At 34.6% G+C, this 19,523-nt stretch overlaps 1 protein-coding gene across 1 annotated transcript in view; it reads left to right on the top strand.

The window, feature by feature from the left end:
* The first annotated feature begins 996 nt into the window (after window positions 1-996).
* The window catches only part of LOC150107511 (nucleolar protein 4-like), a 151,706-nt gene continuing 133,179 nt past the window's right edge, over window positions 997-19,523 (top strand). Inside the window, exons 1-2 of the mRNA XM_090392118.1 lie at window positions 997-1,069; window positions 1,118-1,386. Of these exons, the coding sequence (XP_090248244.1) occupies window positions 997-1,069; window positions 1,118-1,386 (342 nt within the window). The remainder of the gene's footprint in view (window positions 1,070-1,117; window positions 1,387-19,523) is intronic.

Genomic DNA, 19,523 nt, shown 5'->3' with positions numbered 1-19,523 from the left:
AAATTTATTAATTCCAAGTGCATTCGACATCAATGAAAAGATAACAAATGCAGTTTTCGGTAAATTATAATTTTTACGAATATCTGTGACCAAAAAAAAACATCCAACACGACAATTGAACATTGATAATATAAATTCGTTCCTGTGTTGGGACCTTTCTGTGATATTTTCAAAATTTAACAAATAAATTAAGCATTGAAGAGACATATAGAAGCAAGAACATTGAACTTTAGAGGAATGGACATCTAGAAGTCTATTGTGATGACAACCTCATTCCCTAAAGACAATAAAAAATAAAATAAAATAAAAAAATCCAATCTAACACTAAAAGATGTTAGTGCCTGCTCTCTTTAATATTTCGGTACGTTCTACCTGAAGGCAGCGATAAGAGAAGGGGGTGGTAGATGATAAATTGAGCAATATTCCTACTGAAAAGGAAATGGTAGCCTTTAAGTGTACCATGAGGGTAGTGGCCAAAATGGTAGAGGGTTCCTAGTATCTTACCAGTTTTGGAATAAGAAGAGGAAGAGAGAGAAAGAGAGAGAGAGAGCATGGAGAAGAAAAGGCAGCCCGTTTGTTATTGGGTCTGGGTCCATTCCGTAAACGTGGCAGGCAGGGTAGCGCGCGCAGACGGGGCGGAATAGAGTGCTAGTGCTTGCGTGAAAGTTCGATAGCGCGCGCCTCGTGCAGGCCGCTGACTGGTTGCTAGCTTGGTCTGTGACGCGGCCGTGTGCTGTCTGTGGGCGTAGCAGTGCAGCGCGAGGCTCGGTAGCCAACAACATAGCCCACACCCCCAGCTGACGACCCGGAGTCAGGATCCCCGTAAATTGAACTCCAAGGAAGGTGTCCTCTCTAGTCAACCTGGAGAAGAAGAAACAGCGTCGTCCGGTGATATCGAAGAAGTGCAAATTGGCAGGACGGAGCATCAGGTTTAGGCTTAAGCTGCCACCTATCTCTGTTCATACTTTCCCGGGACGGCATCGGGGGCAGCGAAGTATGGAGCGACGACATAATACCCGACATGCTGCCGCTCTAGCAGCCGCTGCTGCTGCGGCAGCTTCTACTTCAGATAAGGAAAAAGACAAGGACAATTCATCTAATGGCAGCAGCGGGTCACGATCTACATCTAAGAGAGAAATGTACGAGTCGTTCCAGTCATGGGCCCTTAAGACGTATGGTGATAGTGCCAAAACCAAGACCGTCACGAGACGTAAATACAATCGCATATTGAAGATTCTAAAGGGAGAAGAACAGACCAATGCTGAAAATTCCAAGTTCCGTTTTTGGGTGAAGGCAAAAGGTTTCCGTATTGGGCCTCCTACTGACCACCCTTCCGATGTCCACAGTGGTGACCAAGTGCTATATGTACCTTGTTCCAAGATATCGGTATGTTGATCTGTTAATTATGTTTTCTTTCAGGTTTTTTTTAAAAAAAATTCTAAATTATGTCGAAGATTATTAATTGGTCGGTTGATCTCAACATGTGGTTTTTGAATGAAGATTTCACTTGCGATTAAAGCAATGTAGACTGCATGTTTTTCTAGTATTAAAATAAGACGCATTAATCCTTTATAGCCAGATTGTTTTACTAATGAGACCAGTAGCTGTCGTGACGTTGTTTTAATGTGAAACTCATCCATTCACAAACGGAGTGCAAGCACATTCATACACTCATACCAGTATTGCTTATTGCCCGACACAACTTTTGTTTAGGTTCGTCAATGGGACAGAGTATCTGAGCTCGCTGCAAGTGACTTATCGATTGATTTCTTTTCTCAGCGACGGCGCACTCGCTTTGCATGGCTACATGGTTGCAACACGTGGAACGGTATCGCAGGGGACGCTGGAGGCTCAAGTACTGCTCCGGTGTCTGAGCCAGGACCCCGCCATTTTGTGACACCTGCCTTTCTCCCGACAGCTAGGTAGATGTGGGCCATTGGGATGTTCAGACGTGTTTTCTATTAAATAAATACTTGGGTTTTGAAATATTAATGTGCTGATGGGTTGGTCATGCTTCACACATAGAAATGTATTTGAAATTATTATCAAACTAGCAAAAATATTCATCATTTTGTCTCTAAAGTGTTCGCCATTTCTGTATTGGACGAAACGATCAATGGAGAGGAATTAACCGGATCTAGGAGACAAGGAATTGGTTTTATTGTTTCATGACGAAGGGGGATCGCGTGTAATTATCATATAACTGTAGCAGTTATATTAACTCTCTGTCCATTCTTCTCATACTACAATTATTCTTTTTTTTTTCTGTTTTCTTCACGCACTTAGTTAAAATCGAATTAGTGAAAGAGATACAATCAACTCGCATTAGAAACGGGAACCAGAAGCAGTTATTTTACAGTAACTGCTTAAAATAATTGCTCACTATTTTTACGAGTTTGTATTTGGCTTCAAACCAAGACAATGTAGTCGAGTTTTCCAGAGTTAAAAATGTTATTATCGTTAATTAATTTCTCTTTTTCTTAGAGACAGTTGATTAACCTCAGTCTTGAAAGCCAAAGCGCTGCCTAGATTATCGTAGTATTTTTTATAGATTAAACTTCGATTAAGCTAAATATTACAGTTGTTGTTTTTCACTGATTGTGGCATTTCAGTTGTCTAATTAAAACAACTTGATCGGAATCTCAAAAAAATGTTTACATGAAATAATGACTAGAAGAACGCTACATTTATATACGACAATATTACTATTTCTATTTCCTTAATAATCTTACAGTGAACAACAGTTTTTAAATCCCCCCCTTCATTAAACAGTAATTAATCTTAAAAATTAAGGATCTTATAGTGGACTTCGTATTTACTCCTTCACAATGACGTCATGTTTTATTTATTTTTTTAATTTATGTTCCTTTATGAACTACATCCCAATTATTGTTGGTTTTGTTTTAATTTTTTTTGTCATTAGTTTCGCATTAGTGTAATGAACATTTGCTTATTTTGTTTCTTTCTCATTCATCTTTTACAAATATATATAATTGTCATTGTTACAAATTTGTAAAAGCCATTTGGTCCCTCTTAATGGTCTATTATATGATTATGATTCTATTTAACACATATCAACTGACAGTCGATATGCATTAAATAGATAGTTAACTAGGTCCCGTTTTGCTTGTTCATTTTCATCCCTTCTCTTTAGTTATCTGTCATGTTAATATTATTTTTAAAGAATTTATAACGCAGCCCAAAATCAAAGGAAAAGGGAAGATTGAATTATAATTCCAATAAATCACGTGAACTCGTTGAATCTCGAAACTGTTCATTCTCAATTTTGTCTAGGCTTAAAACAAAATGTGTTATTTGCGATGATTTGCTTGTCTTTTGACTATTTTTGTAACAAATATTTCATTGTAAACTAAATAAAACGGATGTTTTATATAATTTATAATTAAATAGAATTTTCCATTCCTTCCACCAATTAATTTAATTGGTGGAAGGAGGAGTTTGAACGTATCTGTGTAGTTAGTGATTCATCGTTTTCACGTATCAAAACAATTCATAGGGTTATACAATAATCACCTGTTCAGTAACTAAGTAAATTCTCTTTTGCTAAGTTATGTGATAATTTACATAATGGCAAAAAGATTTTTGGAGAAATTTACTCACATTTAAAATACATTACATGTGTGATTTATATTTTAAAGATCAAAGTAGTACGTTACAAAAGTTGTTTACTTCCAGACACCCGGATTACCGTTTAAAAAAAAAAAAGGATACTTATCAATTAACACAAAGAACTGGGTCATCAACGCTGCAACTATAGGGGTAGTCATATAATAAGCTTGTGAGAATGATTAAGATTAGAGAATTTATTCCCTTCTTTCAGAAATGCAGAAAATCGGATGCTTTGTGATAATTTATTGATTTGTGGCTTAACGCTACAAACGGTCCAAGTTACGTCCCAGTAACAAAGTTTTTCCTTTCATTTGAAAAGAAATATGAAACGGCCCATGTGCACTGTGAGGGATATCTGTTAGTTCCCATTCCTGACAGTGTCATAGTGTATTTAGAATGAGTAACAACACAACAGATGTACTTATTCAATGCCAGAATTCTATGCATTACAATCATAGACATGTTACGAGACGGATTAATTTCTGTCTACTGTTGGCATAACGCCAGAAGAATAGAATCGACAAAGATCTCGACCTAATATAAACATTCCACTCTTGTAACGGAGCCGATAGATTTCAAATATAATAAGGAAAAAATAAATAAATATTATGCCATATGAATTTTTGCATCTTCGCGTTTCTTCCCACATTTAATAGAAATGTCGTCTTTTGTATTCGTTTAGTTTTATTACGTGTTGGTTAAAGTGACGACATCATGGTCAATGTATGACCAAGCTGCCAAAATCCCCTCAATTGTAAAGTAAAACCTAGCTTCCGGATAGTGTATGACTTTTGATCTCAAACTTGCATTTCAATATCGACTCGGCTCCCGCTGTCAGTTTTAGAATGTAGCGCCGTTAGATTTGTGTCAAATGAAGAGCAAGACATGGTACTTTTTGAAGAGTATCAGATTATTTGTGAGCGTTATAAGCATCGTCATGTACGAGTTAAATATCCTCGTGTAGTTATATACTGCGTAAAAGAATTCGCAGTGATTCTTCGCAATGTAAAGTAGCCAAAACTTCCACAGACTTGGTAATTCCTTTCTTGGATAATCGTAATTCATGGATAATCGTGCCATTCGGTTTAACAATGGATAATTGAAATAGTGATTTCTCCGTGCTTTTATTTTTTGTTCTTTCTAAAGACCATGTAAATACTGCATTCCTGATAAATAACATCATCGAACCGAATAACGATTGAGATAACCAAGACATTTTAAAAAGCATGGGGGGGAACCATTTTTGAACCCGTAGAGAAATCGAACTATATCGCCCAGATAAGCAACAGTGCTATTTTTCTGGTGAGTCCAAGGGAAAAAATATTTGTGGACTCATAATTTGTTATTTATTTATTTATAATAGTCTCTTATGTTGAAATTCTATATCTCTCTTCTATTATTTTATTCTAATTTATCCGTGTTTGAAATACTTGTACCTATAAAATCTAACAAAGATTTGACCATATGAAATCTCCTCGACATTTTGGTTATCTCTCATATCCAATGAAAAAGCATATGAAAAAAAGTAAATGACTATAGATCCATACGTCTATAAAGATAATTTTGGGGCACTTACCTTCCCCCTCTTGCTGTAGCGCTTTGGAGCTTAACTAGCCATCCACCCCCGTTACAAATATATAATTTGTAAACAATTACATGGATACATGGTTTTCCTTTTTTTAAGCTTTCTAAATAAGGGCATTTTTACACTTTACGTGATTTATAATTTCTGGGAGTAGCCTTTAAATAAACAAAGCAAATGCATATATTTTTATGACTCTTACCCAAGAAACTTATAGCATGAGCTCAGAATTATTCATTTATTTGCGTTATCCAGAAAAACCCTCTTGTAGAGACCAAATATTCTAGAAATCTACAAGTCTCTAGAAGAGGACTGACTGACTGCCCCTACTATGGCTTATTGGAGTGGCTGGAAAAAAAAGCCACCCCAATAGACAACATAGTAGCAGCCTCACACCTGGCAGTAAAATCACTTCCACCTAAAGATATTTGTAACCATCGATGTCTCCGACACGATTGGAAACGTAGCCTGTTGTTTTAGGACGGATACACTATCCACGCAGCCAGCTAGGTAGGCAAATTAGGGATAATATCTGAAGGACTAATATAAAAAGTGCAACAAATAACTATTATTTGTTGCACTTTTTACTAGTTTTCTAAGATTAATATGATATAATGGTTATTGAAAAAAATATATATTGAGTCGAAATATACTACTCAAATAATGAGTCCACAAATATTTTTTCCTTGGACTCACCACAAAAATAACTTTAAATTCAGAAAGATGAATATGCACACTATCATGTTTTCTAATAATAAAATAAACCAAGGCATTCTATAATCACTTTTAATACATTTAAGTGATTCTTAAAGTGATTTTAAAATTTGCCGTTGCTGTGTTTCTAATCTAAAAAAATTCTAACTTTCTAATTCTAACAATTCTAAATTCTAACATATGGTGGAATTTGTGGAGCGAATCATTCTGAATATATTCCTTCCCTCTCTTCTATTATGATTAAAACCTTTCCCACCCACCCTCATTCTAAAAGAGCAACAATATTTAATGATAATCTTTGAAATTATTTTCGTAGAATGATATTGCTAATTCTCTATCTGTATTTTTATGTGGCACATACAATACATGGTGGTTGATATCTGAATGGACGGTCAGATTATTCTTTAAGATCGACTTCTGGTTCGTCGTCATTCATCACTTCTACTTACAGATCCACAGAGTTCACGACTGACCAAGTATCATTGGCTTATATATTCATAATGTTAATGGAATAAGGTGGTTATTTTATGCTTTTATATTTTGCATATAAATTGCTATGTTCTTCTAGCCTGTTTACAAGGTTTGAAAAACCCAACTTTTAGGGAGGAAAAATCCCTTCTATCTTTATATGGGACAAACTAATTCATCTTCAGTTTACAAGTCCTCATAAAAATTCTTTGCCTCCTAGAAGGATTTGAACTCAAAATCTTCCCATCCAGAAAGGTATTCAATACTGATCAAGCTAAGTAGTTGTTCAGTCGTAACTGTTTATCACCACATAGCAGTCTATTAGAAATTCATATCCTTTCATCATCAGAACATTCATTTATATGTTTTAATGATGAATGGATTTAAAGGCACTAAAAATAAATCCAAACGTATCACCATGTCTAGTAGCAACTCTGAGACATTTGTAGTGTGTCACCTGTTTATATTGCATTAGTCGTAGCATTTGGTATCTTTATAGTAATATTTGTTGTTCGAGAAACATGTTTGGTGTAGAAAGGGTGTGTAATGGTGGACAGGATGGGAATAACAATTATATTTTAATGATGCTTTCGAAAGTTACCGCCTACTAAATAGATCGAGTTTGGGAATGGTGCTGCAGTGTGGTCAGGTCATTCTAATAGGCTTAATTTCCAAAATAACTTTCATCTCCCAAATAATGACTTAGGAGATTAATGAAATTATTTGAAAGAAAGAAATCATTACTTCCGAAATTATTCCGAAAATCTCCCAAATAATTTCGGAAGTGATGATTATTTCATGAACTATATCCACAAACGTTTTAAAGAAGAAAAAAAAATGTGTTGAATTCACTATACATACCATCAATGTCGAACTGTGATTTAACAGGTGGTTTCTGACTTTTCACATTGGTCCATGGCTCTGGACTTAGAATTTAGATATGTATAATACAGTTCGAAGTGAACAGCGTTTCTCGCATGATAATGAAAGTACGTATAAAAACGAAATTAAAACGATACGACCATTTGATAAGCCATTGTGATTTCGATTATTTCTTTTATCTTTAAGTAGCTTCTTTATGCGTTCCTCATTTCTGAGAAATCGATGATGTAAACATTTTCTAAGAACGGCAAAGCATTAAAGGATATTAACATTCTTGCACATGATTAATCTTTGAGCTTGCCATTTTTAGTTGTTCTAAATTCTTTTTTTATGCGGTTCCAACTCACGAAAGGTTATAAGCCTATAGTACATTACTGTTCTGAGTGGACTACGGATTTTTTAATTCTATTTTTATTTTTATATTTTTGAATATTTTTTTAAATTTATTATTGCAACATGACATTGAAATGAATGCGATTCTAAAATGAACAGAAGGAAATTGGAACCGGATCGATGATCATATGTTTAACGAAAGAAGGCAGTATGCCTTGATTTCAGTTCATTTTTGATGTTTATGCATTTTAAATGTAGTAGAAAAACATGACGAATGATTTGAAACGAACAACTTATAGATGCAGTAATACTGGACCCAAAATTATAGTCATTTTGCATGAAACATGCAAGATCTATTCGCGCCATGATGATTATTTTCACTTGTAATCATCAACTAAGAGGCAAATTCTGCAACATTCTATTCAAGGACTGTGACTAGGAGTTACACTAGAACTATTATGTTCTTTCCTTTCACGAAAGGTTCTATGTCTATAGTCCATTAGTAGCGTGGACGGGCTAGATATGTTTTTTTCTATTTTTATTAATTTTTATGATTTTTATTCATTTTTTACCTGCTCCGTCAACCATTAGAGACTAACAATGAAACTTTTCCAAGCCATTTCAGGCGTCCAATTGGTCTCGTAACGAGAGAAGGAATTCATCTGCCGTATAAGGGCAATCGCAAGCATCCATATCCACAGCGGGTTCGAACCCACAGCTTGTTGGTTGGGGAGCTGATATTCTAATCACTCAGCCAAGCAGGCCGGCCTATTTGACCAAAATACACATGCGCGCACACAAAAAAAAAACTCATTCCGTCAAAATAGTTTGTAGATCAATAATTTGCTAAAAATTCTGACTATTTACGATTTGTAACAGCGAACGAATATTTATGCAGTTATGGCTTGCATCTGGTGTTCTTTTAAGAATATGATACCAGTAATATCTAATTTCTTATCTGTTCGCTTAATCAACGAAAAATTCTTATAACTTTTGAAGTCATGAATGACTACAAAGTAGTCATTCATGATTTGCGAATGACTACAAAGTTAAGTGATAAGAGAATGCGAGTCTCCAGAAAAAAAAAACCTCTCTGCAACTAACAGCTTCAGTAGAGTATGCTTCGGAATAGTTATTCACATTCTTGAGGATTTTCACCCACGTGTTTTCAACCAGTTAAAGGACTGTCTAGTGTTCACCACACAATTCCTTTTAACTGACTCAGATTTGACAGAAGAGGACTTTGCTCCTGAATCTGTTTTCCCTAACATGCCTTATACATTTTTCCCAATGGGCTTCATTATCCGGGAGTTTTGGTGATTATGGAAGATGATGGAAGGTGCTGTCATGCTCACTGAACCAGTGCTGAACATTCTTGCGCGATATACAGTGGCATTGTAGTCCATGAAACAACCATCACATGCTGGATAAAAAGACCGCATTGTAGGATAGACTTGATCGGCAACGATGTTCAGATGTTCTTGTAAGACACCCGACCTTCCAGCAATACCAGGGGACCCGTTCCATACCAAAAAAAAAACATGTTCCACATCATGACACCACCTCCAGAACCTTGAGTTGTGTTTACAAGGAAACTTTCCGGTTCTTCACAGAAATCAGTGGTTTCCGTGTAGGCATGCGACTGTCAATTCCCCTCCCCCTTCTACTCCTGCGTATAGTTCGATGAGATATGGGTCATGAAATGCTTCAGTCAATTGATGACACAGAAAGTTCTGTTTGTCTGCACAAGCCTTATCAAACGATGGCGATATCTTTACTGACAGACTGTCTTAGGACGTCTCTTAGACAAGCAGTGTGGTTTGTTTTTCACCGATTAAACACTCGGGATATCTCACCTTTTGAGAAACCAGTCAGTTCTTCTGTTTTCAAAATCGCAGCTCCATCCAGACGGGCACCCACAATAAGCCCTTTATTGAACTACAAAAGATCCTTTGTTTTTCCCATTGTGATCAATACTATTGATGATTACTGACTAGCAGCATTCTTAAATGTTTGCCTAGAATACGTGTGAATGCAAGTGACCAAGTATTTTGCATATACACTGCGTAGGTGATATTTACTTAAATCTGCATAAAGGTTTCTAATTCAGTTGCCGGTGTGTGTGTGTGTCGACATCTGAACACTCCTGTAATCATTCTTAACTAATTCTGAAGCAATACGCTGTGATTAATCTGCTTGATTATCACGTTTAATATTTTATTTGGCATTTTATCAGCCTCAAAATTAAACTGAAAGAATCACACTAAAATTCTATGAGGAGTATTTTGAACAATTCCATTTTTCTGATGGACAACTTTAGTGTACAGCTTAGAATATCGCAGCATTAATATTGTGTTAGTTTACAGACATTGGTTCGAATTTTCTTTGTGAATTTCTAGAAGGGGTTATGAGTACTCCCACTATTCTTCTATCAATTTCAATATAAAGTATAATTCTATAGTAATAGAATAAAAAATGACATTTTTAAATATATCATGAATTGTGAAATTATAGAAGAATTTAATATCTTGCTAATTATCCGACAATTACATTTTCCCATATTGGAGGATCCTACTATGCTGCGAACGTAACAGTGAATTTTTAATTAAAAAAATGAAAAGAGTTAATCATTAATAAAACTGTTTCGATTGTAATTTCATAAAACGGTAGAGAGAGGGATTCTTGCATTTGAAATCGGCACAAAAATTTGTAAATAGACCCCAAATAAAATATTCTGTTACCTATGGTTACCATTAGTTTAAAAATCTTGTTCAACACACGATATTGCTGATTGCAAATGCTTACTTTCTTTCCTCCACGTGTTTAATGCCTTCACCTGCCAGATGTAGTCGAATGCAGGAGATAACCCTATCCGATTTCATCTATTTTCGAAATAATTTAGCGAAATAATATGCATAATAACATGAACAGTGCAGCCTCAAATTAAAAATATTCCTTGTGATCAATTTTTCATTTCAGTTAAATCTATTCTGTTTATTACGTAAATGCAAAATATAATAATAAACCAATTCAAAGCAACAAAGTAAGCAACCATTGAATAATTAATGAATGAAACTCGATTAATATGGTATATTACAGGATTAAATCCACTTATTCTACGCAGTTTACTAATATAATCCTTGATTTAACATAAGTAATAATTTTAAAACGAATATCAGAATTTTTTAATTGAAGTTTATAAAGATTTATAACTGTCAGTTATTCATTCTTTCAGCCATGTATATAAGAAAATTTTAATTTCAGAAACGTTTTAATAATATGGTATTTGGAAATGATTGATGAGTGACACCGTTTAGGTCATGTGCTGTAACCGCTTGACTGCTGTAATTTCGATTATTATCACTTCGTATTCTGTTCATTACTGAACACGTTTTTTTTTCGAATAAAACTGCTTCATTTATTTCTTTTATAGGATAATGCCATTCATTATTTTAATCTGAATTAACCATATCTAGAAAATGCTCATGATTAACATAAGTGGAAATATTTGCTTCATAATTCTAGGTGGTGCTGCATTACAGTCGTCTGCTTTCTGTAACGTTGAATTCCGGTTTTGGTTGTTTGTCGAGATTTCTTGTTAAATAAGAAAATTAATTAAAATCGATTATTTTTACTAGTTAATAGTCTTTGTAGAAGTTTAATCCATTTCGACAGGAATGAAGGTATGGCAACCCAGTAGTATATTCAAAAATTAAAAAAAAAATCGTTTCTTCTGGCTGGTTTACAAATGGATATGACGGATGATAAGAAAGAATTGCAGCTATATTTTATAATATTATCAATATATAACAAAGTGTTTAAATTAATGAAAGTTTACACACACACACACACTTTCATTAACTTTCTTGCTTCGAATTTGATGTATTAAACAATATTTTAAAGTTTATAATATCTGAACTCTGTTTGGGGTATTAGGAAACAGCTTACGAATTATAAATCGCTCGTGTTCTTGTTGAATTTTAAGCATTTAATAACTTTTATTTATATATATTTTATATAAATAAAAAAAAAATATATATATATATATATATATATAACTATTTGTAATATAGTTTTACGATCCGAAAACCGATCTTCGAATTATCCAGACTTTCCCCTCCTATTCCCTTATAAAATATCACTTATTCTATTGCTTCTAATCATATTTTCACATTTACAACTAACTGGTAAATCCTTAATTCTACGTAAATTCCAATGTGTTTAAATTTTTTAATTCATCCTAGTAGGTACAACTTAAGAAACTTTCATTTTACATACAGTACTTTCACTGTATTAATGAAAATGTTAGAATGATTACAGACTTGTGCTGAACACGCATGCTCTCCTTGTTTAGCAAGGAGAGCATTCGTGCTAATTCCGTATGGCAATAGTTCACTTAGCTTTGCTTGAATAAGGTCAACGAAACAAATTCGAGGATTGAATTTTAACCTCCCTCTCTCTCTCTTCTATTTCCTGACAGAAAGAAGTGAGAAAATATTATACGGTGGACCGTTTAAACTAAAAGAGTAATAAGCATAGCTATTGAAAAAGTAGTTTTTTCTGATACCTGTCTTTTGTAAGTTTTGAATATTTTAATGCTTCTATTATAAACTGAATTATCCAGATATTTTAAAATATTTACTAGCTAGTTTTTATTCCATACGCGACACTAATGCAGTATTATATTACTACCTTTCGTGTATGGGACACTGACATACAGAACAGAGAACGTTGTAGATCACTTCTGTTTTTAATAAATGAAGGTTACAAACTTTTTATTAAAGTTATTCAGATCATGTGTAAACAGAATAATTCACTAAGGAATACACTAAAACTTCCAACTTAACTCACTCACTCACTCTATATAGTTAGTCAGTTCTCTCTCTCTCTCTCTCTCTCTCTCTCTCTCTCACACGCACAGGTGGAGATACTCACTGCAACGTCACCGATTACCGATACATCGATAATTTCGGTGTGTCTAGCACACAAACTAATTATTATACTAGCAACAGATTAACTGAAATGAAAATATAGTACCATTGCATCTAACTTCTATGCACGTGCTCTCTCTCTCTCTCTCCCTCCTCCGAAGAGTAATCACAAATCTCATGAAATCGATCGTGTTTACATTTTCATAATTTTTAGGATTTAGCGTATGGAATATGGTTAGCGCTGTGACAGTTATCGAAAATTGTCTAAACTTTAGCTTAACTCTGTAACATCAAGATTGAGCTGATCCTGACATAGCCATTCTTCTTTTGTTTGTCCTTCAAAAGGAATACTAAATTCTTTCGTAAATAATTCGGAAACAACAATATTCAACCTGTATCAACAAGTATAGTTTGGTGTTAAGAAAATTAAATTTTTCATGTATTTTGATTTTATTTTTAGATTTAATAATTTAGATTATACTCAACAAAGTGCTGCCATATTTTCACGATGTTCATTTAAAAGAAAATTAAGCATATTACAAGAATTTCATAGTGTAACTTTTTTTTATTAAAGATGAACTATTCCTTTAACGCTTTTTATTTGCATAATACCATAACACGAAGTCTATATATGATAATTGACAGAAACTCGGCATACAAGGCACCTTTTTTTAAAAAATTTTCAACTCGATAAAGCCTTATTTGTGAGTCACTTCCCAGAAATCTACACTTCTGGATCCTCTCAAACTCGTAGGGTGAATGGGGGGGGGGGGGTCGTAAATTCGGAACCGAGCTCTTGGTCATATTCCTTTTTTATATAGTGATGAACAGATGAATGTCGCTTGACGTGAATCGCTTACATAATATTTCTGCTGATAAACAAGTAGGCCATGTGATCATTCTTAAAATAGAACATTTTAATCATTTACAGCGCATGTATGTTATATAATTATTCCTCGATAAACACAGATGATGCTGTTATTTTTATGAAAATAATCATATCTTAATAAAAGCGTCATATGACTCGGATGTAGCAATAAGGGCACAGTTTATATTACTGTTTTACACTTTTTGGTGTATTTGGTGATTGGCGTATCTTAGTCCATTACACTTCTTCATTATGTAAAAGAGAGCTATGACTTGATTCTGAAAAAAAAATCATTCATTCATTCCGTGCACCAAAATTATGTATTCTGTAACAGGACATGAAGGGAATTATTTTATTGTTACTGAAGAGTATCTTAACGCTCTGTTGAATAATAAAATTGGGAATCGTAAGACGAGCATTGTAACTGCACTGCTTTTGTTTATTAACATAGCTTTTACGGCAATGACCTAATTACAGAGAGAGAGTTTCGAATAGGATGAGGAAAAAACCTTTTATAAGAGATTTGTAACTATATCCAGGCACATTTCGCATGAGATGAGTTAGGTTGTATCACTAACTGAAGTGGTATTGCACTCTGCAATGCAATGACAAGTTTATTTGTTCCCCGAAAAGCGAATTTTTCATCCCTCAAAACAAGAAAACCTGTTGAAGAACACCCAGGAGTTGACAAACATAATAGCTAGTCTCTTAGTTCAATCCCAATTTGGTCAATTTCAAAGAAATAAAAATTTCTCGAACAAAAAAGACAGACATAATTGAATGGATTATCTGAAATTAATAATGATTGAATAATCTGTTTTTGGTAGAATCCATTTACTCTTACAGCAGCTTCTATTCAAAACTGACTCCGCCCTTGCATTCGTAATCTTATTTTTCATATCGACTTTCATAGTATCATAGTTGTAAGATTTTTAACTCAGTTAAAAACTTTTTTTAACAAAAAAGGTCATACTTCTACAGCAATAGTTGAAACGGAATCTCACTCCAGTTCCACGTTAGAGTTTATGGTTTCCTCCCATCTAAAACAAGGGATTTATTTCTCTTCCCTTCTGTGTTGTTTACCGAAACTCCTGGTGATATATCGCATGGGCGATTCTGCTTCTGCTCATTGCTATCCTGGTATCTTTGTTACGTCTACTTGATTTCTCCAATGAAGATGGTATTGCAACGCACAGGTGGAATTTCCTATGGAAATTTCGGTAGAAATGATAGAATATTTCTCATGCTCAAATCTCTCATCAGAGCATTCCATTATGCGAAAGCATGCTAAAACAAAATTAAAAATTTCCTTAACAGTAAATCAGCCATTACTCAGCCGGCAACATCGACATTAGATATTATCATCTCGCTATAATGTTTCAACAACTCCAAAAAATAAACAAACACTTCCCCCCCCCCCCTCACCATTGACATCGGCAACCGTGTCTGCTGATGGTGGAGAAGCCTCAAGGGAGCAAAAAAATATACGAATTTCAGTCAGAAAATATTCTCGCTCGTCAAATTCGTGATTCTGCTGTGAAGCTGATATTATTATGGATATCATTGATTTTTTTTAAAACGAATCCTACTTATGAAAGGTTGTCAACCTATTGTACATTGAATAGCTTGAATGAGTTAAGAATTAGATAATCCAGAAACAACACTTATCTAGAGAACAAAAATGGAACTTTTTTCCAAGACATTTCATGCCTCCAGTAAGCAGGATGGTAATCTCACATCGGGAGATGGAGTTCATTTGTCACTTGACATTCGTAAACATCCATGCCCACGGTTGGATTCAAATCCATAACCTGTTAGTTGGTTTCGGGAGAGTGGGGGGGGCGGCTATAAAAAATACTGCACAGTTTCGTCTCCCAGCCATTCTAGCTCAGTCGGTACCAACGATGTCCCTTTGACTGTAAAGACCTAGACTCGAATAACGACTAGGACGGGGCTTTCGACTGAAGGTAAGTTAGCGAGCCTCATACGGAGGTAGAAGAATTTCCCTTCTGGAAACTTGCGTTTTCATTCCACAAAACATATCTACCGCCAAGAAGAACACAAGCAATTAACAATACTTTGGACATAATTCCAAATACTTATTTCATCTCCAGGAAAGGTACTTGAATCATCCATCTTTTGGCTTCTAAAGTGATAGTATACCATACGTTTTAAACTTTTTTGATGGAATTGGCAGGAAACATGTCTCTTGGTAAAGGGCTTTACCGAACTACGCATAACACCTGTTCTGTCTGTGTTTTGTATTCAGTCACTTTTCTGAACTGAAGCAATTACTATGTATAGCATTTTAGACTTTATCTTATTCACACGATTCAGACTATCTACTTATTCACACGACCTGTCCCAAGGCCAAAACTTTTGTTAAGGGAGAGGCTTTCTTTCCATATTATGAACTTCTCTGTTGTAATCGAAGAGGATTTTTAGAATAGTGTCTGGAATATTAGGCCTTCAGAAATCTGCAGCTTACAACAATTCTGGCAGGATGAATATTGAAATCCTGAACAATGAGCCATCAAAGCTCTTGCTATTTTAGCAGTAACGGATGTAGTTCATTACTCCATTTATGGACATCATTGCAATAGTGACGTGTGCTGCATACTGGTAAAGCAAAGAAAAAAATTACTTTGCATACCCGAAGCTTAGCTTCTAGCTTTGAGCGAGTGGGATTCTATCTGTTTTATTTATAACTGTCCCTCAAAATTTCTTGAATACCCTCGCCCCCTCCTAGTAATCCCAGGATTTCCGTACTGTTTGGATCTCGTAGTTTCTGAGAATAAAATATCCTTTTATAATTATTTCACTTAAAATAGAAACTGACAAAAAAAGGTGCAATATATACATTTCTTTCAGTTTAGTAATTTTATAATAGATTCTGTACAAAAAAAGGCAAATGCCTGAGGGAAATCCCATGCACTGACTATTCTTTAAATTGGCAATTGAGAAAGTTAATGAACGTCGTAAACTACCCTAAATAAGCTTACATCTTTCATTATGAACCTTATTACTAAAGTGGGTGCCATGTATGGGACCTCCTTGCTAATAATCTTTCGCCCTTCAGTTATTTTATCCCAGTTTTTCAATATGTGAATACAGTACATTTTTGTGGGCGTTTTAATTAAACTTTCTTAGTTTTTTTTTTTTCAAAACTTATTATTCACTAGCAGTACAGTATCTAGTTCCTAAAGGGAAAGAAGTCAAAATACTGTAATTTCATTAAAAGGATAAAATTCTGCACGTTATCCAGGCTTCTTTAAATAATAATGCGTTGTTTGTTAATACACTGTTATTCAAAAACAGAATAATTTTCATGTAAATCCCACACAAGAAAAATTGTAAACCTATAGCCTGTTAACATTGTGAGTAGTTAAAGTAAATAGCATATGTAGAGCATTCGGACTCCTCCTCTATAGCCAAACATGGAGCTTTTTAAGCATTTAGTCCATAGTTAGCTACATAATGAAGAAAATGGGAGCGTACAGCGGTACGACCAGTAGGCCTGAAATACGAAGTAATACTGATTAAAAGGAGGACGATGCTCTTTGAAAAGGCCGATTATAGTGCAGTCAGATTCTAGAGAAAACCTATGTTTAGAAATGTAGGCATTCATATGCATGTCATAATACATGCATATGAATGCATGTCAAAAGGTTTAATGCCACGAATTTTCAGAAAAAGACCTTTAAGCTGGAAGCCTTCGTTAACAACACATATGCAACAACGTCGATTGGAATGGATCAAAACACGCAGAACCCTGACTCTGAAGCGTAGAGTCGCGCTGTGCGGTCTTTCAGTCTGGCGGACTTGTTTTGGTATGAAGCATATCTAAGGAGAATGCTTTTTACTTGGCTATTGCATTCACGATGAAGTTTAGAGATAAGAGTGTGGTGTGTGAAGGTTTCTTTTTTGCGATATAGACACCAGGTTCACTGTTAGTTTCATAATATCAGGAATAATAGTTCCTACATTGATGTTCTAGATAAATGTTCGAGTTCTACATTATTTCAAGTTAATGGTATCGTCCCTTAATACAATAACTCTCCATGTCACAAAAAAAAACAATCATTGTAAGCAAGTGGTTTAAAGCGAATATCGTTGATACATTGCTGTGACCAGCACAGAGCACGACCTGAATTCAACAGAACACCTATATGATAAACTGGAACTAAGAATTATATACTGGTAAGGTGGATCTTCTTCTTCATTATTGGCTGGAATGCCTGTGAAAGCAACAAACTAAGGCCAGTATATTCCTCTTATATTCTGTTGGCTGGATTGTGTGAGGAAGGTCCTTCTTGAAGGAGCAAAATGCTATCGCGATTCTCCTAGAAATTAGCAGAATATCTTATTAATTTCTGTAGATCACGACATGTCAAGGCCTGTGTAATAAAAACAAAACTTTATAACCTCGTTTATTTGAAATTAGAATCTTTTATTTTATCAAAACAATAAAAAAGGCGTGAACATGTAAATATATTAAACCAGCAGTATACTTACTATAGGGTAATGGTTTGAGTTGGGGAGGGGATGGAGAAGAAACTCATTATATTTGATTTGTTACAAAGATCAAGTTACAATGAACGTAAATTATTCCAAAAAGGAATGATTCATAAATTTAGAACATAACTATATACCGCATCCAACAAACAAACATAACTAATTTTTATTGAATGTTATATGCAATTTAATGTTATATGCCAGATGCAATGACGGAAGATGCACTAAAAAAACAACAGAGTGGAGACCAATGGATGGAGCAAGAATAAGACCAAGAATAAGATGGAGGAATGAATTGGAGCAAGTTGCACGAGTGAGATGGATGGGAAAGGCAGAAAATTGAGTGACCTGGAAAACCATGGGGGAGACCTGCGTCCAGCAGTGGACCGAACCAAAAGGTTGAAGAAGAAAAAGATATGCAACCGGTGACCTTTAAGCGCAGTGATTATTCAAAAACATCCCCTTGCGCAACTACGCGCGAATTCCAATCCTTTCTAACTTTCGGTAAAATTATAAGAATTATATCTTTAAGGGTGTTTAAAATTTGATTTGATTATTGTAAGGTTTCGATTCTGCAGTGTAGTCTTTGTAAAAAATTCCTTTTTTTTTCTTCATAATTTTGCTCTTCTGCGAGATTTTTTGGAATGAACTTTATTACAGCTTTCATAACAAATCCGGAGAAATATCGGAAGGTCTTTCTGTTAGTTTGATATTTCATTGCTCTGCTACTGTTTACAATTTACTATTATTAAAATACAAAAATATCGCTTTTCAACATACATTTTCATTGCAGTGTGATGTTAGTCAAGCTTAGATCCTTTATATCTCTTTTTCATGAATTCATAATCACGAACTCTGGACATGACGTTATCTCAATAAACATAATTTGAGCATTTCAATCATTTCGGAACCTAATTTTACTAGTTCTCAATTCTAATATCGATTCTCTACTCCAGACATATCATTCACTTTTCAACACGTCGAACACGTCAATCATTATCTCATTAAAATCGCTTCCACGTGTTATCAAAACAGCTTTGTTGTTTAATTTGACATTGTAGAATTCGACAATGAAGGAATATATCTGCTCAACATTGATTTTTCAAGAGCATGATTTTGACTCTCTGGGCTGAAATTTTCACGGCGCTTCCACAATGGATGTTGAGTCCTCTGGAATAAAAAGTGGAATTTAACTGTGGATTTTGGTATTTTATTCAGGAACTTGGAGTATGAACGGGTTGTGAATGTTTCAGTGAGCTCTGTAAATTCCATTTGAAGCAATAAATAATGAATGATAAAATATGTGAGAGAGTAACGTTTTTCTGGCATATGCCATGTTTCCACCTCAAGTCTATGCAACAAGTGCATAAATATGACTATTGTATACACTGATATATTGCATTTCCTTATTTAAGAACGAAATTATTTATTTTGCAACAGCATTTATCAACAAGTTCAAATTCGTTTGACGGTGATCATTCCCGAAAAGATTTTAAGAGTCGCATTTGGTTTTCATGGTGTCGATAGAAATGTTGTGATGAATTCATTAATGGCTTATGCTCAGTTAGCCTGTCTGCTAAAACATGACTGCTAAAAATAA

The sequence above is a fragment of the Typopeltis vanoorti genome, chromosome 4, assembly GCF_054136105.1.
Source record: "Typopeltis vanoorti isolate ZY-2024b chromosome 4, IOZ_Tvanoo_1.0, whole genome shotgun sequence".
NCBI lineage: Eukaryota > Metazoa > Arthropoda > Arachnida > Uropygi > Thelyphonidae > Typopeltis > Typopeltis vanoorti.
This window is presented reverse-complemented; position numbering and strand designations above follow the sequence as displayed.